We start from the raw sequence: 26,859 nt of genomic DNA, 5'->3' as shown, positions 1-26,859 counted from the left end.
GCTTGTTGAAATCGCGCGGTCGCTGCATGGCTCTGCCCGGGGATGCCATGAAAATCAGAACAGCCGACTGAGAGACCGCTGCTCCTCGCTATCACAGACACGGCGGCGGCGGCGGCGGCGGTGAGCGATGGATACTGGTGGAAAGATCCACATTAGGTAGCGTTTCCGAAGAGCCGAGGAGAGCCGAACGTCTCTGTTGCACAGTTAAGTCGCCGCCGGAGCCGTCTCAAGGATGGATTTCACCCTGCTCCGGAATATCATCAGCAGATACGTAAGGGCCCCCGTCTGTCAACACTGTCACAACTGTAGCTGAGTGTGCAAGTGCAACAACACATGATGCATGTTACATTTTCCATTTTTAGCTGTGTTTTTTGTTTTTTGCATTCAGTTTGTGTTGGAAGTGAAATTGCACATCGCTGCCTGCAGAGGTGATAAACACTTTAATCATCTACGATGATAAACACGCTGCTTTGGCAGGCCGTGGACTGTGGGCTTCACAATGTTTGTTGTGGAGCTGAATGGGGAATGTGCCAGTGGCTACAGATGCAGTGATGGCTGGTGACTGTGTAGAATAGAAATGAACTTGGCTGGCCCAGTTACGTTGCTTTGGTGAGTTACAACATGCATGCATGCTAAATGGTCTCCTGGTTTTCCAGCTGCCCTGGTCTGCAGGGGATATAAATCCCAATCAGGACTGGCAGACTTGACAGGCCTCGCAGGGACTCACTCTGCAGCACCGCTTTGTGAATCTTGCACCGACTTGAGATGACTCGTGCAGGTTGAACTAGAGGGGCTTTAAAGAAGAGCAACACTTAAAGAGGCCTCATCATTATCTGTAACCAATGATCTGTCTGTTGGCAGGAAAAGTTCACAGATGACAGTGAGCTTGAACCATATTACGGCTCGGTCTGGTCTGGTCTGATCAGGCCGGTGCCATCGGAAGTCGCTGCTTATCTGCCAGAGCAGGAAGCAGCTGGTTGGTTGGTGGTGGAATTAGAGAATAGGAGCCGACTCTGACAGGTCTGGTGATGTTCATCAGATGGTCACCTCTGGAGTATCATCGCATCTGAGTCTGCAACCCTGTCACCTGACCTTAACACTGGCTCAGGTGCCAGGAAGATAACTATCAGTATGAGCGTGTGTGTGCATGCTTGCTGTGCATTCTTATATATGTTTGTGGTTCGCCAGCCTTGTACCAGTGAGTGTGTGTGTGTGTGTGGGTGTGTATTCGTGTGACAGTGTCCAGCTTGACGGATGCTCCAGCAGGGCTAATATCAGGGGAAATCAGATCCACGGGTGAGGCGGAGAGGAGGAGGAGGGAGGGATGGGGTCATTGAACAGGCCTCTCATCTCTCACCCTTTTCCCTTTGTATCCTCACTCAGCAACGTTATGAAGTAGACAAGGAATCATTAATTCACTCATCCTGATGTTGGTTTAGAATCTGTTACGTGTGTATCACCCTCTATTAACCCTCCCATATTCTGAACAGCTGTTCCCTTAATGAGGCTGCATAGAAGAGCAAACATGCAAGGTGGTTAATATGTGATAAGCCTTTTCTCTGGACAGAGAGAGCAGTAAACTCCCATCAAGGTCACCGCCTCGCATACTTCTGTGATTTTGCTATTCCAAAAAAAAAAAAAAAAAAAAAAAAAAGCTGAATTGGTAAAGCTTCTCCAGCCATGAAAGGATATACTTGTGATTTAGTCCACTTTACTCCACTGGGCAAGTTTATGAGCCTTTCACTTCATATCTTGTTCCCTTATTATCATCCTGTCATTGGCTTGTGATTTCTCTTCCGCTTGGCTCGGTTTTTGGTTTGCTTTATTGACTACATTGTAATATCCTTGTATATTAGACTTTGTTAGGTATAAAATGATAAAGTTCTGGACCTATTTCCATCGGTGCTCGTGCTGTTTACACAGTCAATGAATGTTTCAAGGAAGCAGACAAGTAAAAAAAAGTATTGTAGACATCCAGAGAAGAACGGTTGTCACGTAGTTTGAGATGTCTGTTCACACAAGTTTATTATTTCAGATAATCGCATGATTTGTCCTTCATTTGATGCATCAGCTGTCACTGTGATGTGAGAGTAACAGTAAACAGTTATTCAGATCTCTGCAGCGCAGCACTTTATAATGAGAAGGGCATTTCATTTTCTGAAGGCGGTGCTTCCCGTCCTGCTTATAAGCCTCTTCCCTCAGTCAAGAGAAATTGCTGGTGAACTGAGCCCGGACACTGTGCCGGATTGTTTTTGTAACAAAAAATATGGTGTCATGGTGTTTTGCAGTGCGTGAAGTTTAGACAGGACATTTTGTTGCGTAATAACCTAAATCTGTTTAACTTTTCTCACTCTGTTGGCATAAAAGAAAGGCTTAGCCTACGTGTAATAAGATATACAGCATATAAGAGCTGTGTGTGTGTCTGTGGACATAAATCTGTTTACATAGTCACATTGTGAGGACTTGCCTTCCTTATTGGGACAAAATGCAAGTTCCCCTAATGTAAATCATTAAATTTTGGGGTGAAGACTTAGTTAAGGTTAGGGTTTAGGGTTAGGGTTATGCAAGCAGTGGCTTTGGGTATGCTTCGAGTCTCCAGGAAATGAATGAAGGTCTATGTAGTGTCCCCAAAAATCATGGAAACACAACGTGTGTGGTGTGTGTGTGTGCATGTGTGTGTGTTTGTGTGCCCACCCGTTCTGGTATCTCAGCTGACCCTGGGCCGGGACATGACAGGAAGAGATTTTATTTGTAATGAGATTCATCTTGTAAAATGACCTCCTGCGATTTGAACAGATCCTGTTGTGTGTGTGCGTGTTTGTGCGTGCATGTGGGCGCCTGTGTTGGGTCGGCGCATGTGTTATGTGTGCACACACCCATCTCTTCGGTGCCTTTTTGTCGTCTGGTAGTAATAATAGCGATGGCGTGATGCCCCGGACTGGCGCAAAGCGTGAGGGCTGCATGAGGTCATGATCTGGATTAGAGGGGTGCTGGTATGTGTGAGTGCTGGTTATATTAAAGATGCATGACGCTTCACAGGGGCGTCAGCGTGTTCTCTTATTTGTGAGGCATCACTTTTACAAAACCACCTCCTGTGATAACAACGGTTTGATCCATATCAGCCCTGCTTTCACCTGCCCTCAGCCGGATCGTCCCCCTCTGTGGTCGCCCGCCTTTACATCTTATCCATCAACGTATGACTTCTCACAACCTTGGCAGATAAAGGAGAAAGGCCTCCCTTTGATCTAACGGGTGCCAGCAGGTCCCACAGTGCTGAAGGGCTTTACAAAGGTTTCTAGCAACTTTACAGCTCTTCGAGTCCCCGGTGGTGCTGGTGTTGGAAAGCAGAACACAACCTGCTAGATTACTGTTTGCCACATTAGCTCACCGCTACCAACAGTAAAGGGCAGTCTATTCCTGTCCGCAGCCCCCCTTGGAGATGGGGCCCTGGCGGAGAGACAGAGGCTGTAGGTGACAAAAACACACAGGATTTGTGTTTGGGCAAAGCTTTGCCCGCTGGCCTCTGTGTTTATCAGAGAAAACAGCCATGCGTCTGCGTGCCGGCTCATAAGACTCGTTCTGTCTCCCGCAGCGTGCCCCAGAGACAGAGGTTTCATTATAAAACGCAGTTTCAAGCCTGTATTAGCACGTCGTCGGTATTAAATGCAGACAAAATGAGAAGGAGGGTATTTTCTTTTCTTTTTTTTTTTTTTTAGGATTCAGATTACGGTGGCGAGAAGAGAGGGAGGGAGAGGAGAAGTAGCACAGCTGGATTAAAGACTTATGTAACAGTTGGATCACAGCAAGTCAAGTGGGAGAGGAAGCTGGAGCAACAACAGAATACACGTTTTAGTAATCTGCTCACTATTATCCTTTGATTTTGTTGCAGGTATGTAGTTATTCGCCTCATCAGGGGACCAGTGGCTGTTGGCATCAGTGTCAGCAGTATGAAGAAGCACTTTTTTTTTAATTTTTGGTTCAGATTTTCCAACCAAAATACTGGTACATTTGTTTTCTGCCTGCATCTGTGCTGCAGTTTCTCCAAAATATTATTGCCTGATAAATGATTCCAGCAGCGGATGGCACTTCCTGTGAGCTACGTCCTCTCTCCTTATTTCATTAGTTTCTTCCTCGCTGCTGCTTTTGATGTTTAGGCTTTGATTCTGCTTTGTTCCAAAAAAAAAAAAAAGGTTTCCCACAGAGACCGCAGTCTAAGAAGTCCTAGTCGAACCAAATAAAAGCACACAGGAGATCTCGAGTATCTCGTCTGGAGGAGTTATACTTCACATTTTTTCCTAAAGCCTTATAATCTCTTGTCAGGACCAGTTTCACAGCGTTAAATTAATGAGAAAATCCTACACATTTGATCTTCAGTCTATTCAGTGGGTCTAGTCGTCGCACACTGTGTTGCCATGGTGATTAATGGCAAATGAGTAGCGGTGGAGTGCATGTTGAACAGGTAGCCTGCTTTCTTTTCAGCTGATCAAGGTCTCGAGGCTGCTTTTATCTTTGCTCAATGCTACAACAAGCTTCACAGATTCTAGTAATAAAAATATTGAAATAATTTGATATTCTTGCCCTAATTTTACACGGGAAGGATTTTCTTAGCAGCTGTTCTGTTTTCATGTGACTGTTGTTTGCAAACTGATTCCAAAAATGTTTGGATGTATACTCAAGTGAAAATTGTGCAAAGACAATATATAAATATATATTCAGAATTTAATGCAGTAACATGTTTTAAACAAGTTGGGACAGGAGCAACTAAAGACTGGGAAAGTTGTGGAACGCTCCAAAAACACCTGTTTGGATCATTCCACAGGTAAACAGGTTGATTGGTAACAGGTGATAGCATCATGATTGGGTATGAAAGGAGCATCCTGGAAAGGCTCAGTGGTTCACAAGTGAGGATGGAGCGAGGTTCACCACTTTGTGAAGACATGATTGTATAAAGGATGTTACTAGATGGGCTCAGGAACACTTTGTAAAACTGTTTTGGATTCTGGTTTATTTATGTTTGACACAGCGTCCCGACATTTTTGGGATAGGGGTTGCAAAAGACAAAAACGTTTTTTACGTCTATTATTTCAGATTTCATATCTTCCTATAACTTTGACTGTTAAATTGATGCTTTCTGAGCTAAAATCGGTCACGTCCTGCCGGTGGGTGCTGTGCAGTCATGTTTTGTCTGCTTCTACATCCCCCGTCCAGTTAGCATAAGCAGTTCATTAAGGAAGAGCTCAGTCACAGGAATTTGATCTGTGAGTTAATGAGGGGTACCTGCTCGACATGCTGTGTGCTGCTGCAGTGCAGCGTGTTGGGACAATGGAGGAGGGGGAGACATGATCATTTAATCAGGCCAGTTAATGGTGTGTACCTCTTATTACACCTCTGTGGTAGAGAGGAGCTACATCATGGGGACAGCATGGATAGATCGTAGCACTGTCAGGGTCGTGGGCTGCATTTCCACAGTAAAGATATATGCATCCATACATCCTGTGCTATGGCAGTCGACTCTTTAAAGCAGCATTTTAGACCTTAAAAATAGCTGCTGCTGTTCTCCGCTGCACGGCACAGCTCCAAACATGAAAGGAGGAGCTGCAGTGGTGGGATGTTTGCTCTTATCAAATCCATCTTGTCAGTGTTGATGATTGATGGTGATGTAAGACCGGCCTCTCTGCTGCTGAGGCTGTGTCAGTGTTGTTAATATAGACAAAGCCTCCATGTCCTGCGACCAACCAGCCAGCCACTTTGTCTGATGGAGCAGCAGAGTGAAGAGGGACCAGTGGGCCGGGGCTTGATACGGATCAGTGAGGATTAATGATCAGATAACTACAAACCACAATGCGTTCCCTCTGTGTCTTTTATCCATCGCTCTCCCGCAGTCGCACAGGCAGAGTGTGAAGCTCCCTGCCAGGACATGCGGGGAGCGAAGGGACGAAGCGGTGCGGAGAGAATTATGAGGGGACGAGTGATGGAATCAGGGAAGAGGCCACGGCTGCCATTTTCGCTCAAATGCTGTCATCGGAAGGATAGTGTGTGCGTTTTCCTCCCAGGCTTAAATAAATGTGTGTCAGGTGTGCGTTGATATGTGCGTAGATTCTCTACGTTTATTCGACTTGCATCCTGGAGCACAGCGGGTCGACTCGATCCTTCTGGTAACAGCGGTAGAGCTTCCCACCCTGATTTCATTATCACGACATTATCGGACCAGTCCTGAGCAATTAGTCCATCTATCAATGAGTGAATCAGTCATTATCTGGCAAAAAATGGGAAACACTGTCAGGATGAGCATCTTTGATGTTTTATACAGATGAATTTGAATACAATGACACTTCTCACCAGTTCACCATGTTGATAATTCATTGCATTTGGTTGATCCGTCTCCAGATCAGAGCCACCTTTTCAAAGCTTTAAAATACTAGCAGCTGTTGTCAGAGCAACAAGTCGCTCAGATTGGAATGACAGCTTTCACCAGAGGAACCAGTAGAAAATGGACTTATGCATGAAAATGATTGACAATCACCAAGATGTGTTGTAATAATTGAATTAAACGATTAAAGACCTACAGCAGCTAAATGGGGTCTCTGTGCACTCCTATCTGCTTTATCATCTCGCCGACATGTCTGCAACCACAGCTTTTATGTTTCCACGTCAGACTCAGCTCCTTTCCTGTTTGTCACATTGGTTTCTTTCCCTGCTACGTTTGCCTCTCTCCTTTTTCACTGTTTCATCCTTTCATTATGTGGTCATTTCATTCTTTTGTCTGTCTCAGTCTCTTGCTGCTTGCTCACCTTCAGCCTGCTACTCGTCCTCTGCCTCGCTTTCCATCTCCCCCTTTCCATTTCAGTCTATCTCTCTGGTTCATGTTGCCCCCATAATGTTTTGAAGGGGTCTCAAATCAGCGGACCACGCTGGCTCCATTCCATCCCACTGCCAAGCGCCTGTAGATCACTGTGGATAAGTTTGGATCTGTGACTTTTCGCTCCTCTGAATCGCTGTTTCGACACAGATTTTTCACACAGCTCAGCAATTAGAGCCTCATAATTTACAGAATACCACAGTTTTATATTATGCTTGCTATAAAATCTTAAATAATATGATTAATGATTAATGTTATTACCAAAGTGATTACAACAGGATCAACCTATATTATCCTGTATTGTATTCGTTCAGAAAAGAATATATTGTCTCTAGGCACTGGGGGAAAGTTTCATTATTTGATCTTATGTCCAAACTTTATTTTATTATCCTTGAACTTCTGGATTTGAAGGTTGGTGAGAAGACCAGTGGTTAAAAGATGTGCTCACTGGCAGCGACGAGCTACACCTCTGCCAAAATGTTGAGGACGTTTTAAGCGGTGAAGCGCTGCTCCCACTGAAGCGCTCGTCCCAGAACTTTTCTGCTAATGGTCAACACTTCTGCTTTGAGCTGTGTCAGGCGGGCCGCTCTGCCAAAGGCTGCGCTCACACTGCCCACTCAGGCCAAGGCTTTAGGAGCCATGTTGGAAGGCAGATGGAAACAAACAGCTGAATGCTGTGGTCTCTTGACTCTTGCTTTCCTTTTTTTTTTTTCTCGGAGAGATCTCTTCCCACCGTGGTGTGCAATAAAGGACACCTTGGAAAAATATGTGCTGCATTAAACTCCCAGAATGCACTCTGTTAGTCCTCAGGGAGCTACTTACTGTAGATGTAATATAGATGAGAGATGAATGAGATGGAGGTTTGCATACACGCGGGCCAATGTGCTTTCTGCACTTTTGTATCAAGGCATTGGACAGTTAGAGTAAAACCAACAGAATGAGTGTTGTTTCCTGTCTGTAGTAATGGATGGATGGAGCAGACTGTGCTGAGGTCCTGCAGGAAGAAGTGGAAAGATAAATGACAAATCCACACATCTCACCTACACACATCCACAAACACACACTCAGCCCGCGGCCGGCTGGGGGCTTCAAGGAAGTGACTGAAGTCGTGTAACAGTGTTGTGTAACATTATGTTTAATCTTGGACAGTTGGGGAAAGCTTCATTAAAATATATATAATTTATTTGAACTGTGTTGCATTTATAGGGAATGGGATCTGGTGTTGTTTAGGGCTCTTTTCACTGTATGGTCACAAAAAATAACAGATGTCCATTTCTGTTTCCAATTGTGATGTCTTCAGATTGCTTGTGCTTGACCCAAAACTCAAATATATCCAATTTATAATGACAGATTACAGCGAAAAGCAGCAAATCATCATGTTTCAAAAGCTGAAACTGGTGAATCTTTAGCACTTTTATTTGATAAATGACGATAAACGATTCATTGTTTGCTACTTGGCGGTTAATAGTCCAATCAACTGATCAGTGAATTGACTAATAAAAAAACTAAACTATGCATCCAGTAAAAAGAACTACAGTAGGCAAAAGAAGAAACATCAGAAGATGAATTATAAATCATGGATGTGTACATTTGCAGTGGAGCATTTGTAGTCCAGCGTGTCTGGGGGTGCAGAGATGTTAGCATGACTGTAAGGTGTTAGTGAGGGTGGATGACAAAGTGTGCAGTTTACCTGAGTCACCGTGGTTATGATAGTGTAAAGTCTAACAATAGAAAGTAGCTCATGAGTTGTAACACACATGAACAGTGTGAGTTAACCCATTTTTTTTCCTCTCCACCCCTATTGCTATTTATATCTGTATCTCCCTCTCCGTCAGTGTGTGGGGGAGGAGATCTGGGTGGACAGTCGGACGGTGTACATCGGGCATAAAGAACCCCCTCCGGGAGCTGAGGCCTACATCCCTCAGCGTTATCCCGACAACCGCATCGTCTCCTCCAAGGTGAGCGAGCTGCAGCCCGTGAGTCAGTGTAACGGTGTTTATCATGCCGCTGCTCTTTCTGCTCATATTTAGACAACTGTCTCTTTCGTGTTTTTAAAGGTGACACGTTGCACTTTTTGTGTTGTGTCACTTTCTTGTGTGTGTGTGTGTGTGTGTGTGTGTGTGTGTTAATGATGCTGCTGTCCCACAGTACACCTTCTGGAACTTCATTCCCAAGAATTTGTTCGAGCAGTTCAGAAGAATCGCCAACTTCTACTTCTTGGTCATATTTCTGGTCCAGGTGAGATTTTCATGATAACCTTAAGAAGTGGTCATTTTTCCACAAAAAAAAAATAGCTGTGCATTTGTTTTAAGCAAAATAACTAAAGCTCACAAGCAGCTGCTGGTAACAAACCGACAAACATGACACCCTGTGTCCCTTTTGTCCCTTTTGTTTTTTAAATTCCTGAACTGGCCTGGTTTATATGAAAATGCTTGGCTTTGCATCAAGGTGTTTTCAGGGCAGCTTTACCTGGTACAACCTGGTGAAAACAGTTTTACATTTTTGGCTACAGCAGTTTACTTGACTAGCTTTTCTTAAAGTGTCTCATAGAATTTAAACAATTGGAAACAGAAGAAAGTACTTGCTGGTTTTGTTATTTTCAGTGATTTCAAATGAGCTGCACATGCAACCACATTTAATAATAATAATAATAATAATAATAAAGTTTCTTTGTATAGCATCTTTCATACAAGAAACGCAGCTTTACAACAAAGACATTGAAGAAGTGCATCACGTAAAACAAGAAGACAGCATGAACATAAAAACAAGGATAATATGCCACAATTAATAAAAATAGAATAAGATGGGGAATAAAACCCACTTGATCCACTACATTTTAGAGTATTTCATTGTTAAGATGCACAATTCTGCACTTTTTGATCTTCCTCGCCTCATGTTAACTCGTGATTGGTTAAAAAATGAAGAAAAAGGTGCTTCAGCCAATCAAACGAGTGCTGATGACAGTTTAGACCCTGCCCTCGTTGTTCCCCAATTTCAAAGTAAGAGCAATTATCTAAGATTAGCAGTTAAATCCCGCGCCTGTGTCTGACATTACCCAGATGAGGATTACCATCATTTGAATTTGCTAACATCATATTATCCTTAAATACGGAGCCGCTGCGTGTCTGTCTGTCTAAATCAGAATCGGAGAGGAACAGCCTTCTCCTTAGGCCACTGTATTGCACCAAATATTGAATAGCCGTGCAAGAAGGAAAAACTCATCAAAGAGGGGGAGGAGCACACAACAATGTCTTCAGCAGCAGTTGCCTCAGTAGACCAGAATGCAGTGCAGCTTGGGTGGCTTTGTGTGCCGTGTGTTTTCTCAGTAGCGTGTGAAATACTGCACAAACTGGGAATGACAAACAGCACAGTTTTTTACTACTCCTTTTTCTTCTGTCTTTGCTGTTATTACTGTCTACATCTGCAGAAAAAGGGAACATAAAAAAAGTTAACGATCCCAGAATGCATTTTTCCTCTAAGTGCAGATGGAGGGCGTCAAGGCGGATTTGATTACCTGGATAATTTAACATTGCTCGACTGGTGCTTGATTCCTTATTACAGAAGCTTTTCCTTGCTCTGCACTTCCTTACTCAGTGTTGCATTACTTGGCATCCTCTCTCCTCTCCTTCCTGTTGTCCCCCTTTCATCCTCCTCCCCCCCGCATCTTCCTCCCACCGCTCCTCTCCCCTGCAGCTTATCATCGACACCCCCACCAGCCCAGTCACCAGCGGCCTGCCCCTCTTCTTTGTTATCACTGTCACCGCCATAAAACAGGTAGGACACACACAAACACGCTCACATTTCCGGGAAATATTGCCCTCAACGACCCGCCATCCTCTCCACACACACGCACGCGCACACACACACACACACAATAACACACACTCTCTACCAATCAGCAGCTCTATTATCTGTATATATACACATTCCTCTCTCAGCGAAAGGACATGCCATTGAATATGTCTGGTGATGTGAGAAATATGATAATGAATGGTCTCCTCTGTTAATCACTCTAGCCGAGGATCCCATGCCCCTGGGAGATGCATCCTCTCTCCCGCGTCCTGCTACTGAGGGATGGGGTACTATCAGTGATAGATGGAGCTGTTCTGGCTAAAGAAGCCTGAGCTTTACTGGGACATAAATCTAAAACATGACATGTTGGCTAGAAATCCAGGAAACAGGTCACCAAGCTCAGGGAGCACAATGCTAATTAATTACAGTGTGTGACTTTCACCTCTCCCCCTCCATCTCTCTTGATCTCACACTATGCTGCGGCCCCGATTCTCTTTGCACAGTAATGTATATTCTCCGTTTCCCCGACCCTGCCGACGAACGCATCGGCTTCCTCTTCTTTTTTCCCCCTTACGCCCCTGCTCTGTCTTCCTCCCTCGCCGCATCCCTCTCAGGGCTATGAGGACTGGCTCCGACACAAGGCTGACTGCTCTATAAACGAGTGTCCGGTGGACGTGGTGCAGCGGGGGAAGGTGGTGAGGACACAGAGTCACAAGCTACGGGTAAGAATGGCCTCATTAGAGCAGTGTAGCACCTGAGGCCACAAAGCAACACAACAGTACTGCTGCATAGCTCACTTTTTCTATAACTGTCTCTCACACACCCCCCCTCCTCTCTGCAGTCCTCTCTAACTTTGTTTCCTTCCTCTCTCGCTCTCTCTCTTCTTCCCCACCAATTAATTGCCCCTGAAACTGTAGTAGAGGAGCGATCACAGTGTCCCCTGGTGCACCATGCAAGAGCCTGTTGGAAAATGAACAGGACTGATGTATTTCAGGAGCTCGGATATTCCTGTCATCATCCCGTGATGTTCTCTTATGTCATTCTGATGCAACAGCAGATCACTGCTTGGTAGTGCGGCTCAGTCTAATTCTTGAAAATGTCTTATAATCTGTTAGACCTCTATTATATTAAAACCCATGTTTGATACTATTTATGGCTGGCAGTTTTTTGGCAGCAACATTCCACGTTACTCACATTCTGTAATTGCTTTTCTTTATAGTAGTTTTTATAGTTACTGATGGAGTCTGCCTTTCCCATGTTGAGTCCAAATTCTGGGCCGATGCACAAGGGTTGTCATGTAACACGGACATTTGACCATGAGCTCAGCATTGCCATTTGAGATGACCCTAACTGCCCTGTTAAGTCTTATTTTGTTCGGCTGCTCTGCAAACCAGTTCTCCTGTTACTCCCAGTGGTCGATTAACAAGAACAAAACTCTGTATTATTGGTACTCACTTGCAGTTACCACTAGTAACCACAGGTGTCGCCAAAATCATCCACGACTGAAGTCTGAGAGGAGAAGACTGGTGGTATAATAGAAAGGCAAAAAAAGCTCATAAAACAGCGGGGCAGTGTAGTTTTTAGAAACAGTTTCTCAGAAAGTAGTAAATGGTGCATTTGCTGGGGACTATTTTTACGTATGTTTTGCATAGCTTATGGACACACAGTGGAGGTCTATGGCACAGAACAGTAATCTATAGCTGGTTTTGGTGTTTTTGTGGAGTTTGTTGACAATGTGATGGTCTTTGTTCCAGCAGTTTTCTCAAAAATCATGTGCAGCATGACGAGCAGGGTAACACCGATAAGCACCATAAAATCTGGTGTACTGTCAAGGCTCTATAGCGTCACTAGCCGCAGTAGCTCGGGACCTTAACAAATTAATGTATTTAATATACAATTGTAGTTCTTATTGTCCCTACTGGATTTCTGAAAGTCTTTGATCCGAGCGCTAAAATGCTCTTAAATTGTATAAATGTAATTTGGAAAGCCTGATTCTGCACTGGGAATAAATGATTCCCAACAGTGTTAATTTTCAGGACAGAGTGTGGAGTGCAGGAATGGGAGCGATATGATAAAGTAAATAAGACGCCCGTTAGTTTTGTTTTGTTTTATTCAGTAGTCCCGTTCCTGGTAGCAGAAGCAGGGGTGAAGATGACATGAACCAGCCTCACCAAGCTGTTACTCAGCAGAAATCTGTCATATATCATCCTAGAATTGAAATGGAGGCGTAATGTGTGCGTCTCTCTCAGCACCTCCTATGTAGATGTATAGATAGGGTGTATTTAGCCTCGTTTCACCGTTGTGTCAGCGCGCCAATTTAATGGGCGCAGGTACATCTGATTTCTGCTGCGTCTGCTGCTCCCGTCAAGTGTGCAGAGACTGTGTGAGATGTTGAGGGTCAGCTCAGAGTGAGGCTTCAGTGCAGCTGCACAGCCTTAAAGGTTAAAGAGTCTTACAGTTTATGTTGCCACAGCAGTAGTGGTCACAAATTTCATTGGCCGGGAAAGACAGTAGTGGTCACAAATTTCATTGGCCGGGAAAGACGTTTTACATCGCCATGCACAGAAACTCTCATTTGGTCTCTTACTGCCTCCATTTGTCTCTTCCTGTCCCCGTCCTCCTCTCTCGTCGTCCTCTCTCTCTCTCTCTCTCTCTTTGTGTGTCTTCCAGCGTTTTCTGTACCAAGGTTTCTCACTCCCGTAGATCAAACAGAGAGGATTAGAGTGTGAATTGGGAGCAGGAATAATGATGAATATATTAATCATGCAAAATCAGAGAGCGTGTGTCATGTGTATGGTCACCGTGGAGATGGGATTTATCAGAGCTTAAGCTGCTCCGCCCGCATAATCCGTTACGCAACTTCTCAATCCTTTGAAAAAAAAAAGGAGGTAAAAAAAAGGAATGGTGAAGGATGAGCAGACGATTACTCGCAGGTCTGCCTCTTTGTCTTTTACTCTGTGTTTATGTGAACCTCTCGTTTATTATTGATGTGTAAGCCATTAAGGGCTGTGCGTGACGTGTCTGTCCCGCTCTGCCAGGTGGGGGACATCGTCGTGGTGAGGGAGGACGAGACTTTCCCATGTGACCTCATCCTGCTCTCCTCCAGCCGCCATGATGGGACCTGCTACGTCACCACCACCAGCCTGGACGGGGAGTCCAGCCACAAGGTGCCAGGACTAGTGCAGGATGCGGATTTGATATATTTTTAACTTGTCTTTAGATTTACTGTCCTTGATCCCAAAACAGGAAAGCCTTATTATTCAGTGGGTCTTTAAAAGCTTAGAAAAATAAATCAGATACATTTTAGGCCTTTTAAAGGGCTGAAAAGTAAAAAGAAGTCCTGTTTTTTTCATCAAACATTAACACTGAATGTCCACTCCTGGATTCATACAGAATAAACACTGGGTATATTGAACACATTCGGAATTTCTAGATCAATTAATGTCGCTTTCCTGAATTTCCAATATTGACATATTTATTTTGCTTGTTTTGTGTGACCAACTGTTCAAAACTAAAAGATATTTCTATCATAAAAGGCTGAGAAACCAAGCAAGAAGCAGATCCACAAAATATGTTACAATTAATTTTAATCAATTAAATTGACTAGTTGTTTTAGATCGAAACTGACTAAACATGTAGGTCCTTTCTGAAGCAAACAGAGGCTGCTATTCAGACAAGGCTTAAATAAACTGCGATGCATTATTCACTGTTCTCTGACATTTTCTGCCAACCATTAATCGAGGAAATAATCAGCAGATCAATCAGTAGTGAAAATAATTGCGAGCTGCAGCCGTGCACTCATCATTCGACACATGAACGCAGACACACAGATGCGTAACAGTGTAGGTGACACCTGGTCACGCACCGCATTTCACTTCTCTCCGATGTTCATCGATGTCACTCACACGAGCACACGCGTGGCTGAGCACGCACACACACACACACATATATATCCCACAGTGTACTCCACCCGCCCTCCACTCCGCCCTCCTCATACATGCCCCAGGGATGCCCCCCTGATGTGCTCACCATCCCAGCATGCTGTCCTCTGCTGACCCGGGGAGCAGTCTGCTGCAGCCCACCTCCCCGGCTCTCTCAGCCATTTAAAAAATCTGCAGGAAGCCAGGCTGAAGAGTCAGATGAACCCTGCTCTCATTAAAGGCTGTGGGTGACATTTTCCTCCATTGTCCTCTTCTTCTTCTTCTCCCTTCCTCCACCTTTCTGTCTCAGACCTATTATGCTGTACCAGATACCATGGCCTTTAGAACGGAGCAGGAGGTGGATTCGCTACATGCCACTATTGAATGTGAACAACCGCAGCCTGACCTCTACAAGTGAGTGTGACACATGCTCACTGATGCACACATATGATCAGCGACAGCCTCTTGGAAGCAGTTCTTCCCTTGTAGCTTCTCTTGGTTTTATTTTTTTGCTGTGACTCTTTCTGCAGATTCGTGGGACGCATCAATATTTACAAGGACAAAGAAGAGCCTGTGGCTAGGTGAGCGCACTTCATTGATATTTTTAGTTATGAGGTATTCCTGTTACTGAGAAGGCCGACTCTTTCTCTCAATTCATCAAATGGTGTCCCTGAAGTAAAGACAGCCAAGGTTTCTGTTTTATTCTTGCAGACCGCTTGGAGCTGAGAACCTGCTCCTCAGAGGAGCCACACTGAAGAACACACAACATATTTACGGTAGCGGCATGTGGATTCACTCTGTTTAATGCTGTTGATTGAGAAAAGGCTCATTGTCTTGTTAACTCTCTGTATTTTCTCCCCTCAGCTGTTGCGGTCTACACGGGTATGGAGACCAAGATGGCGTTGAATTACCAGTCGAAATCACAGAAGCGCTCTGCTGTGGAAAAGTATGATCAGCATCTCCACTGTTTCTGCTGCACGATTTGGATTTGCGGTTGTTTGTTTGAGCGTTTCCTGTTTCCTCTTCCTGATCTTTACTCCCCGCAGGTCGATGAATGCCTTTCTGATCGTGTATCTGTGCATCCTGATCAGTAAAGCGGTCATCAACACTGTTCTGAAATACGCCTGGCAGTGGTCTCCTGACAGAGACGAGCCCTGGTACAACCACAGGACGGAGAACGAGCGCCAGCGCCATGTGGTCTGTTCACCAGCCTCTAACTTAAAACCACTTGACACCCAGTCCCCAAATCCCATTTGTCTAAAACCTCATAGCCATTATCTCTCTCCCTCCCGTGCTGCAGGTGATCCGAGCTTTCACAGACTTCCTGGCCTTCATGGTCTTATTTAATTACATCATCCCGGTGTCTATGTACGTGACGGTGGAGATGCAGAAGTTTCTGGGCTCCTATTTCATCACCTGGGACGAGGAAATGTTCGACGAAGAGCTGGGAGAGGGAGCTCAGGTCAACACCTCCGACCTCAATGAGGAGCTGGGACAGGTACAAGAGCGCACGCACACGCACACACACTTGCATCCAGTATCTGCATTTAAACTGTTTGCAGACGTGCCCTCACCCTTCCCTGTCTTTTCCTTCCCTCCCAGGTGGAGTATGTGTTTACTGATAAGACGGGCACTCTGACGGAGAACAACATGGAGTTTATTGAATGCTGTGTCGATGGGAACGTCTACATCCCGCATGCCATCTGCAACGGCCAAATCCTCAGCGCTGCCTCCAGTATAGACATGATTGATTCCTCACCTGGAGGATACAGGAGAGTAAGTATGTGGGTTTGACAAAGCAAACAGGCTTCCAAATCCAGCCTGAATAGACTCTTGGCTGTGCTAACTGCAACCAAACGGAAGGTGGAGACGACTGTGAAGAAAACTCAGGAAGGGGGACTATTGAACTAATTATCTCTGACATTTTGAAACAGACAAATACCTGTTTTGCTCATTTTCATTGCTGATAAACACAGATGGGGTACAGCCTGTATCCAGTTGGTGAAAACTTAACATTTTCTCTATAACTCCTAAGTGTTTTCCTGTCTTACATGGGGAAAATGTCCCCTGGTCCACTGAAAAGCGATGAGCCTTGCATTTCTGGCAGTGGCAACAGTGATTTGTTTAGATTTAATAGAAGAAAAACTGTGTAGTCAGCATGAGCAGCAGTAGCCACCACATTTGACCAGAGAGAGAAAGAAGAGCACTGCCAGGACTTAAATGTGCACAAAACTTTAGAGTGAAAGTTTTCATGGATATGCTGCTTTATAGCTGTGGGATTCTGGGAAATGTTGTTCAAAATTGCAACAGCAAAGACTAACTAGAGCACCAAACATCTCTCACAAAGAGCCTCACGATTATTAGACTAAATTTGTGCTTCTAAATGAGTTCTGAACGTCTGATCAGTGATGCACCTTTGAAATTAACTGCATTCATTAAAAAAGGTAGAATTATAATGCAAGGCTTTGTGTCTGTAGGAACACGAGGATCTGTTTTTCCGGGCGCTGTGTCTGTGCCACACGGTGCAGGTAAAGGAGGAGGAGACGGTGGACGGCATCAAGAGGGGCATCCACCAGGGCCGGCCCACCTCCTTCTACATCTCCTCCTCACCGGATGAGGTGGCTTTGGTGGAGGGAATGAAAAGGTAAGATTCAAAGTTCTTAAGTAATAGGCGCAGTGTCTCACATTGGATTTGAAATAGAACAATTACATTCACAACAGAAGAATAGTGTAAGAAGAAGCTTTAACATTGATGGCACCTACATTTAAGAGGGCCAGGGTAAATTAAACTTTAATGAATTGCTGTATTTAACTGCTGTATTTGGCTAGAAATCCTTTGCAGTCAAACACTGCTGCTCCGACCATTATGTTGGCAGAGCGAGAGTCCCATCACAAAAGGGGTCAGCCAATGAAAAAGCTGAACCAGGCCACACTTTTAAACCTTTATGCCGGAGATGGAGAAGGGAATGATTGCTGCTGTGAAAACTTGTTCATAGCATTAGAAACTGTGATGGCACGACTTGAGCTGTAAAACTCATGGCTGTAGCATTCATACTGGACTTGGACCTGGATGGTATTCCATCTTCTCAGTGGTACCTGCAGCAACACGTCCACACCAACACAGACCAGTATGTTTTGTTTTTTTTTTAAACACAGTGCTATTTTTGGTCACATTTTAGACACATGCAGGACACACGGTCCAACATGCCAAATCACGGGGTGTTGCTCTCATGTATTGCTTTCACAGATGTGAGACTCTGTAGTAACTATACTCAGGTTGCACTAAAAGCACCTTTAACCTCTCCAAGTGAGTAATACAGCGTAGTGGAAACGGATATTTTCTGTCAAACTGAATGTTTTCCCTCACTCTGTGTTGCCAGGCTGGGCTACACCTATCTGAGACTGAAAGATAACTACATGGAGATCCTCAACAAAGACGATGAGATTGAAAGGTTGGTCCCTTAAAGGTCTGTTGTGGTCGCACCGCAGGAGATACAACAGAATTAATTCAGCTGATGGAGTTGTGGTCGTGCATCAGCCGCCCTGGAGAGAAACGACTCTGGGATTGTGTTTCATGTTCTAACAGACTTTAGAAAAAACTACAACCCCCAAAGAGCGGGGCGGATCAGATCGACCTGGTCTGGAAGAATGAAAGGCAGCAAGATTCCATTAGAGAGTGGTTTGGGGAAAATTGTGTAATGTTTTGATCTGAAGGAAGTGTTCATGTAACCGCCCCCTCTCTCCATCACCCTCTGCAGTGGCCTGTCAATAGTGTGCTATTTTAAGGAAGCAAGGGAGCTGGAGAGGGGAGGGGTGTGCATCCAGCACACTGGAGAGAATGGGAAGGCAGAAAGCTTCTGGACTGTTCTCACACTTGCACCAGTTATAAGGAATCCGAATCTTTTGGCCCTTCACACAAACTGAAATGTACTTAACACAAGTCAAGTTCAGTCTTTACTGTGGTTCATTTCATTTGAATTGCAGTTTGCATGTTAAAGATCCCCTCCAGACATGTCTTATATGTATATAAAACACTGTACTTTGACTCATCATGTGTTTCCACAAAAAACGTTCAATTGTTCTGCTAAAATCCTTAAAATGACCTCTGCTCTTCAATCTATGATTATGCACGTATGTGTCACTTCAAAGGTTCCACTGCTTTAACTACTAACCACATAACACTAGTGTAGGTTGAGTATTGGACCGGGATTGGCTTCCAAACTATTTGTGATGTCACAAGTCATGCTCGCAGGCCCGCCTCTTTACCGGATTTTCAGCGAGCACAGACGAACTCAATACGTCGGCAATGAAAACAGTGATTGTGACGCCAGCCTTCGTGTCAAACCCTGCACCTGCATCATTCTGCACAGTGAACAACAAGAAAAAGCACATTTTTCGGTGGAGGCTGACTTGAAGCAGGGATTATTCAGTTAGAAGTGGATGTGATGAAGAAATGATACTACAAAAGTGTAGAAAATACATTACTAATCAAACATCACTGTAATGCTGTTAATTAATAAGGATATCAGCTGAGGTTACTATGTGCCAAACAGGCACCATTGAAAAGCCTGGCTGAACCCTGAGCTGCCTGGTTTGCTTTCTGCTTCTGGTGCCTTCTCTTCCACATCAACACATCAGGGTCCTGCTAGTTACAGAACAGACTTCTAAACAGGTAGAAGCATGAACAAAATGTAGACTGCAGAACTGAGATGGTCTGAATAGGACTAATTAGATTTCATTTGACAGACATTAGAAGCCTGGTTAATGCTGTGACTGTCTCTCCTTCAGGTTTGAGCTGCTCCATGTGCTGAACTTTGACTCTGTCAGGAGGAGAATGAGCGTCATAGTCAAGTCAAGCTCAGGTGAGACGTTTACTCACACACACAAGTCACACAGATACCAGATGCATGTTATAAATCCACGATCACACACTAGCTCCAACGGTTTGTTTGACATGTTCGTTTTTTTGTGGGATCTCAGGAGAATACCTGCTGTTCTGTAAGGGGGCGGACTCGTCCATTTTTCCTCGGGTGGTGTCTGGGAAGGTGGAGCAGGTGAAAGCCCGCGTGGAGCAGAATGCTGTTGTAAGTGTACAGTTTGACTGGTGCAGATATGTAATGCCTTTGATGAGATGCTGGATCAAGCATAGATATCATTCAGTGCAGTAATGTATCTTTATAATAAGTTCCTCTCAGGTGAAAGAATTTCATCAATACAAAGTTCATAAAACAGGTTCAATAGCCTATAATGACTTAAATGCTCCTGCTAAGGGTTTGTATGTTAAATATAAGTTTTTCAATCACAGCAAGCTGTCTCTTAGCAGCAGCCCAATTTAAAAATGTGCATTTTTTATATTAGCAATGGCTCAAATTACCCGCAGACAATTATCACTCAGCTCTGCAGCTCCTCTCAGCTCCTCTTTCAGCTCATCGCCTCGCTTTTACGAGCCACAACTCTTCTATCCTGGCTCAGCATCAGATAACATCTCCACATGAACTCACAGCTCCAACCCCCCTCCCCGCCTCTCTTAATGCAGGAGGGGCTGCGGACGCTGTGCGTGGCCTACCGACGGCTGTCGCAGTCCGAATACGAGGAGGCGTGTCATCACCTGAACGAAGCCAAGCTGGCCCTGCAGGACAGGGAGCAGAGGCTGGCGCAGGCCTATGACATCATCGAGAGGGACTTTGTGCTTTTGGGCGCTACGGCAGTGGAGGACAGGTTGGTCCCTGTGGGGGGAGGGAAGGAGGGAGACAAAGGAGGGGGGAGATTTAAAAAGAGTGAAGCAGCGGAGGGTACTGAAGGGAAGATTAATGAGTTGTCTTCAGAGTACCGTAATGACTCAGAGGGCGAAAAAGCTTCTGTCTGAGCTCTGATAGGTGACTTTCCACTAATTCTGCTGTGCCATTTGTTTCCTTTTTATTTTCTGCTATGTTAAAACATGAGACATGTTTGTGCTCCAACGGGATAGATTTCAATATTGACCTGCAAACGTAGTTTTCCTTAACTGATCGATCGGCTGCCTGACAGTTTGACTCCCTAGTAGATAAACTGGTGATGGGCAGGGACACGGCTGGTCACGCATTGATAAGTTATCACCAGTTGGTAATTGATTGACTGAAGTTTTGATGGATGCTTTTCCCTTGCCCAGTGGAGGCTGAAACTCTTATTGACTTATTGACGCGCAGGCTGCAGGAGAAAGCCGCAGACACCATCGAGTCACTGCACAAGGCGGGGATGAAGGTGTGGGTCCTGACAGGGGACAAGATGGAGACGGCAGCGGCTACCTGCTACGCCAGCAAGCTGTTCCGCCGCAGCACCCAGATCCTGGAGCTGACCAAGAAACGCACAGAGGAGCAGAGTCTGCACGACGTCCTGTTCGAACTAAACAGGACCGTTCTCAGACAACGCTCTATATCTGGGTATGGGATAATGCAATTATTTTCATTATTGATTAATCTGCTCTTCTTGATTAATTGGTTGGTTTATACAGCATCAGATGTCCACCACAATTTCTTCAGCGGTCTTATTTTGTCCAACCAGCTGTCCAAAAGCTGAAGATAATCTATTTACTTAAATGTAAGACATGAAATAGCAGCAAATGATCGCATGTAACATGCATTTGAGTGTGTATTACTGAATCACAAGTTATAATTGCACTTAATGTCTGGTTAAACCAGGAGCCTGCAGGCTGAACTGTAAATGTGTGAAAAGCTCCCTGTTGATCGATCAGTGATATGTGGTTCCAGGTTGTCAGTAGACTGCCTCGATTTTGGCCTGATCATCGACGGGGCCACTCTGTCTGCAGTACTGAAGCCCAACCAGGAGGGCGCCGGGCACGGCAACTACAGGGAGATCTTTCTAGAGATCTGTCGCAACTGTAGCGCAGTGCTCTGCTGTCGCATGGCACCGCTGCAGAAAGCACAGGTGAGAGAGCTGCACTTCACTCTGCAAATACACTCCAGGCCCATTCCTGAATGACAAAAAACAGCAACAGCGACTGATTGTTGTTTTTCTTTCTGCAGATTGTGAAGCTAATTAAAGCTTCCAAGGAGCACCCCATAACCCTCGCCATCGGCGATGGAGCCAACGATGTCAGCATGATCTTGGAAGCACATGTGGGCATTGGTGAGCTTATTTCACCCATTAATGTGTGAACACGCTGTTTTTGTTAGAGCCCGAGTTGATTTTTATACTGATATCGATGTTGAGAGTAAACCAAATCTGATGAAGATGTTTGGATTAGAATTTAATAATAATAATAAATACATCCTATAAAAAACGAAATAAATATTAAACTTTTCAGATTTCAGAAATGGTCACATATAAGTACAAATTCAGCCAATAAAACATGTATTCACTCTCAACATATACAATATATTTGACCTAGTTTATATAGTTAGACAGGTGAAAACCACCTTCTTCTTCTTTTCTTCCTCAAGGCATCATGGGTAAAGAAGGCCGACAGGCAGCAAGGAACAGTGACTATGCCATCCCGAAGTTCAAACACCTGAAGAAGATGCTGCTCGTTCATGGCCACTACTATTACATCCGAATTGCTGAACTCGTTCAGTACTTCTTCTACAAGGTACAAGACGAATGCCTTGTGTACTCCACTGGCTCACACATTTTAATCACTTTATCGTAATTCCCAGTGAAACACTGAGTTACAAAGCACCAGATTTTGCAGCTACTCTGACAGATTACCAGATTCATGAATCCCTGGTGCAACATTCTCTCCTGGATTCATGGCTGCGATGATCAGTGTGGGCGGCTTCCACAGCATGCAGTGCCCTGCCAACTGATTCATTTTTTCCTTTTGGCAGGCCAGCTCTTTGCGGCCCACTCAGTGAGCTTATAGCACACAATCTCTGCATAAACAGAAATGTGTAGATCGTAGCATTTTTAGATTCTTCAAATCTCTTCACGTGTACTTGTCACAAGCTTATCACTTTCTCCATTTGTTTTTTTTTTTTGTTTTGTTTTTTGTTTCTCCTCTTAAATCTCTCCAGAATGTATGCTTCATCTTCCCTCAGTTCCTGTATCAGTTCTTCTGTGGGTTCTCCCAGCAGGTAAGCGCTCAATACTCTGTTAGGGCTGCAGTTTGCGAGCACACAGCCGAGTATGCATGTATGTGCATCATTACGTATCCTCACAGTGGTATGCATGAAACCAGCTTCATGTAGCCATGAATGCTTTTTTAAAAATTCTTTATTTTTAAAGCTGCACTAATTCATATTCTTGTCACGATTGAATGTGAAATGTGGAAGGTGACGCTCATAGCGACGAGCTCTCAGTGAAGTACATGTACTCTGCAGGTCCACCTCTTTTAGCTCGTTGTTTTGATTTTACAGCCCACAAACTCCACTCTCATCATTCTTGTTTGCAGCCGCAGCAGAGCAAACAGCTCTAATAAACCAGCTTCATGGTACCAGCCCAGCACCAAATAGCTGGCAACGTTAGCAACGAGCTGGTCACAAAGCGCAACTTCTAGCTGCTGAAGGGCCAGATATTTTACTCAGGAGTTGGTGGAGACCAAAGCGAAGCTAAAAGGAGACTGAATGTTGTGCTAATGATCAAAATATCCAGAACAACAGCTGAAAGTGAAAGCAGATGTTGCCTCGACTCTGCTGTATTTGTGATTTGGCAGTTACACATGCTCATAATAACAACTTTAGAAGGTGATCATTTTTGCTTTTTCAGGTTTCTCTGCTGCCCCCAAGTGGCAAAGAAAATCAATTAATGTCACTTGAAGATAGCCTTTCTTTTCCAGATGTCTGATGCGTCTGTGTTATTTGTGTCCCTCTGCAGCCTCTGTACGACACCGCCTATTTGACGTTGTACAACATCAGCTTCACCTCACTCCCAATCCTCCTCTACAGCCTGGTCGAGCAGCACGTCACCATGGAGACACTCAAGAGGGAGCCCTCCTTGTACAGGTGAGGTCGGAGGGACATATTTGTATCACGACTTTCAGACGCAGTGTTTGTTGCTTTTGTCCAACTTGTTCTTTTTTCCTTCCTGTGTTAGGGACATAGCGAAGAACTCCCTCCTCCGCTGGCCTGTCTTCCTGTACTGGACATGCCTGGGTGTGTTTGACGCTGTTATCTTCTTCTTTGGTGCCTACTTCCTGTTTGACAACACCACCTTCACCAGCAATGGCCAGGTGAGCCTCTGTCTCTGTGTCAGCAGAGGCAGAAATCAGAACGGTTGCGTCATTTTGTGGGGTGTTCAAGGTGTCCTGTAGGGAAATTAAAATAGGATTGTGGACACAAAGTTGGCGCTCTCTGTAAGAACACTCATCCATCTCCATTGGATTCTCATGAAAGAGTAGTTGCATGTCACATGAAGACTTTGCGGTCATGTTTTTGTTATTATGGATCTTTAACAGTAAGTTTCTATCCGGGCCCCCCTATAGGTCAGCAACATTGGATCTCTCCATTCATATCGACAACGCAATAGCATCTTTCTCTGTATTGTTAATTTGTATCACGTCAACTGTTTTCGATTGCCTTTGGTCCTGTTTTTTAAGTTGAAACATCCTGAAATTCATTTTACCCTTTGTCCTGATTCCTTTCTCTTTTCTTCCCCCTCCTTCTCTCTGCTTCCTCTCTCTTTATTTTGCTCCTCTTCCTCTTCGTCTTCTTCTTCTTCTTCTTCTCCTTCTTCCTCCTCAGCTTATGACCACCAACACACAGATGGTAAGCCTGTCTCCCTCCCTGTCAGCTCTCTCTGTCTTTCACGCTTTTTTAGTTCCTGTCGTACCGTTTAAGCTTTCAGTTTGACCGTTTCATCCAGTTTCATCCTTTCTCACTTCACATCATCCATGCACTTTCATTTGAATGTGTAGTTTTCCAGTGCTCCATTATTCCCCTAATCTCTGTAAAGCCCTGAATCCTGCACAGTACCTGATCCTAACAACTCCACTGACATAGTAGAAACCTTAGACGCTCCCCCACATTATCCCTGTGTCTCGTTGTGGTAGTAAATGGACTATTGCTAGTATGTACTATAGATTAAGATCCAACATCTGTTTGTTGTTCTGTCTGATGTGTTTGTGCATTTGTGCGTGTGTTTGCATTTGTATGTCCATTAATTTGTGGTAGCAGTTCTTGGGGTTGGTTGGTTTTTAATTTCACCGCTCCAGCATCCAGCGGGTGGCTCGACTGTTTCCTACTGTTTGTCCACGGGTGACAAACAACAGAGGCTTCAAATGGAAATCCTTACTCTTTTTCTCATCCTTAAAGGATTAATGAATGAAGGAATCCTAGCAAAGATAGGTGCTCTGGTACCAACAGCCAGCTGTGGTCATTACATAAACTCCTCTATTTTTTTCGTCTTGATCTCTCTCTCCCTCCTCCCTCTTTCAATCTCCCCCTCGCATCTCTCATTCCATCTGTTCGCTCCGGATGTCTGCCTGAACCTTTCTAGGATTTCAGCAGGTAGAAAAATGTGGATGCTAAGAGGTGAAGTGAAAATATTCTCAGCAAATTGGCCCCAAAGCTCAAAAGAGAACACTTTTTTCCAAACTGATCGCCCCTCACCTCATCAGGTGTGGCGTTCGGTCTTTGGGGTCGTTATTTGTCCTCATATAAGCGCAGTGAGACCACAGGATGTTCGCTCATCCATGGATGCAGGGCGTCTTTTCGATGCGGCCGCTAACCCCGTTCTCCCTCTCTCCCCCCACAGATGTTTGGGAACTGGACCTTTGGGACTCTTGTCTTTACTGTGCTGGTGTTCACCGTTACGCTCAAGGTATATCAGTCTCTATTGTATTGCGTAATCCCTCCATTTAAATGAGTTCACCGCCGCTGCACGTGTGCCCGGGCGTGTGCGTGTGCAGGCTCGCAGCACATGTAAACTAACATGTTACATAAATGATCGACTACACTGGCAACAACAAACCCTGGAGGCAAAGGCATTGACTTCATTGACTGGATGAGTGTTTACTGTGTGTATCAATCTGTTTGTTTCAGCTCGCCTTGGACACGCACCACTGGACCTGGATCAATCACTTTGTCATCTGGGGGTCACTACTTTTCTACGTTATTTTCTCTCTTCTCTGGGGAGGCATCATTTGGTACAATACGCCTTCTTTTTTTTCCAGCATTTCTAACCTTTATGATGATTAGGATGTTTCTGAAAATCAGATGGTGCTCTGTCTTTCCTGTTCGCTGCTCAGGCCCTTCCTGAACTACCAGAGGATGTACTACGTGTTCATGCAGATGCTGTCCAGCGGTCCGGCCTGGCTCAGCATCATCCTGCTTATCACGGTCAGCCTGCTGCCAGATGTCATCAAGAAGGTCCTCTGCAGGGCCATGTGCCCCACAGCCACTGAACGTGCACAGGTAAGATCCTCCACAGCTTTAGTTCAGCCCCAAATTGTCTTATTCCCACATTAGAGTTGAGATTTTGCTCCCTGTAGTGACTTCTAATGGTGTTAACTAAATGCTTTGCTAAAACCATTAACCATTGACTAATTAATGCTTTATCATTTTAAGATTCTGTAGTTTTTTAAGCAGCATATTTCAGCTTGCGACCTGATATGGCGAGTAGAATTCTCTCGAATCCTAGCAGGTACTTAATATTTTGGCTGTGTGAGGAGGCTGCAAATCTATTCCACTCTATTAATCATCCAGGAAGACCATTAGGCTCCCTAATAGCTTTGAGCGACGGTGTGTTTTAGAATGACTTCCTGTTCCCTGTGGCTTAGCCTCACCTTTCTGTGAAGCGAGCCTGACCATGAAAGGAAAAATGAATGAAAGGTCTGACAGATTTCTTCCTGCTGTGCTCTTTCTTCTCTTCTCTCCCTTCTCGCTGCACCCTAATGGACCACCGTAATCAAAATTCACACCATCGTTCGTTTCTCCCTTTTCCTTTCATCCCCCCCCCCCCCTTCATTACTGTCTCCTCTCCTCTCTTGTGTAACCCCACTGCTCCTGTGTGCCTGTGTTTCTTCCCTCTGCACCCGCTCGCTCTTTCGGGGTAACTGCAGTCCACTCGCCCGTGCCTTACTGTGGAGCCGTCCACCATCTTCATGCTTTCTCAGTCCTCCAGCAGAATGAGTTTCTGATTGGCCCAGAGAGACGAGAGAGGAGCGGGAGGAGGAGGTGACTCTCTCTTTTAAGCTCTTATCTCTGTATGAATGGTGGCATGTCCCAGTGTAAACCACTTATCACTGTCTCAACACCTCGCTTAGTGTGAAACTAACTACTAGGGCACCATTGACGCCAATAGTGGCTCCAATAGTGTTTGGTTTGCAGTGTTTGGCTTCCAGGTTAGAACTGTGTA

General features: G+C 44.8%; 1 protein-coding gene across 1 annotated transcript; it reads left to right on the top strand.

Moving 5' to 3' along the window:
- The first annotated feature begins 213 nt into the window (after positions 1 to 213).
- Positions 214 to 26,641, top strand: LOC121616104 (phospholipid-transporting ATPase IH-like). Its single transcript, XM_041950737.1, has 29 exons — positions 214 to 271; positions 8,695 to 8,817; positions 9,008 to 9,097; positions 10,553 to 10,633; positions 11,266 to 11,373; positions 13,690 to 13,818; positions 14,882 to 14,985; positions 15,102 to 15,152; positions 15,283 to 15,347; positions 15,436 to 15,517; positions 15,618 to 15,768; positions 15,872 to 16,069; positions 16,174 to 16,347; positions 17,049 to 17,215; positions 17,952 to 18,023; positions 19,360 to 19,433; positions 19,552 to 19,655; positions 20,108 to 20,289; positions 20,757 to 20,990; positions 21,318 to 21,495; positions 21,594 to 21,696; positions 22,011 to 22,156; positions 22,581 to 22,640; positions 23,380 to 23,507; positions 23,599 to 23,734; positions 25,258 to 25,323; positions 25,545 to 25,648; positions 25,751 to 25,916; positions 26,564 to 26,641. Exons 1-29 carry the CDS (start codon positions 233 to 235, stop codon positions 26,639 to 26,641), a joined length of 3,393 nt encoding a protein of 1,130 aa, XP_041806671.1. The 5' UTR covers positions 214 to 232.
- Positions 26,642 to 26,859: the final 218 nt, after the last annotated feature.

Source organism: Chelmon rostratus, chromosome 13, assembly GCF_017976325.1.
Source record: "Chelmon rostratus isolate fCheRos1 chromosome 13, fCheRos1.pri, whole genome shotgun sequence".
Lineage (NCBI taxonomy): Eukaryota > Metazoa > Chordata > Actinopteri > Chaetodontiformes > Chaetodontidae > Chelmon > Chelmon rostratus.
This window is presented reverse-complemented; position numbering and strand designations above follow the sequence as displayed.

Excerpts from the sequence above, each read along its gene's own strand:
- LOC121616104 (XM_041950737.1), top strand. The coding sequence starts at position 233 with ATGGATTTCACCCTGCTCCGGAATATCATCAGCAGATAC. Across the intron at positions 13,819-14,881 it reads ACGGGGAGTCCAGCCACAAG|ACCTATTATGCTGTACCAGA; the intron begins GTGCCAGGACTA and ends TTTCTGTCTCAG. Across the intron at positions 21,496-21,593 it reads CACCGCTGCAGAAAGCACAG|ATTGTGAAGCTAATTAAAGC; the intron begins GTGAGAGAGCTG and ends TTCTTTCTGCAG.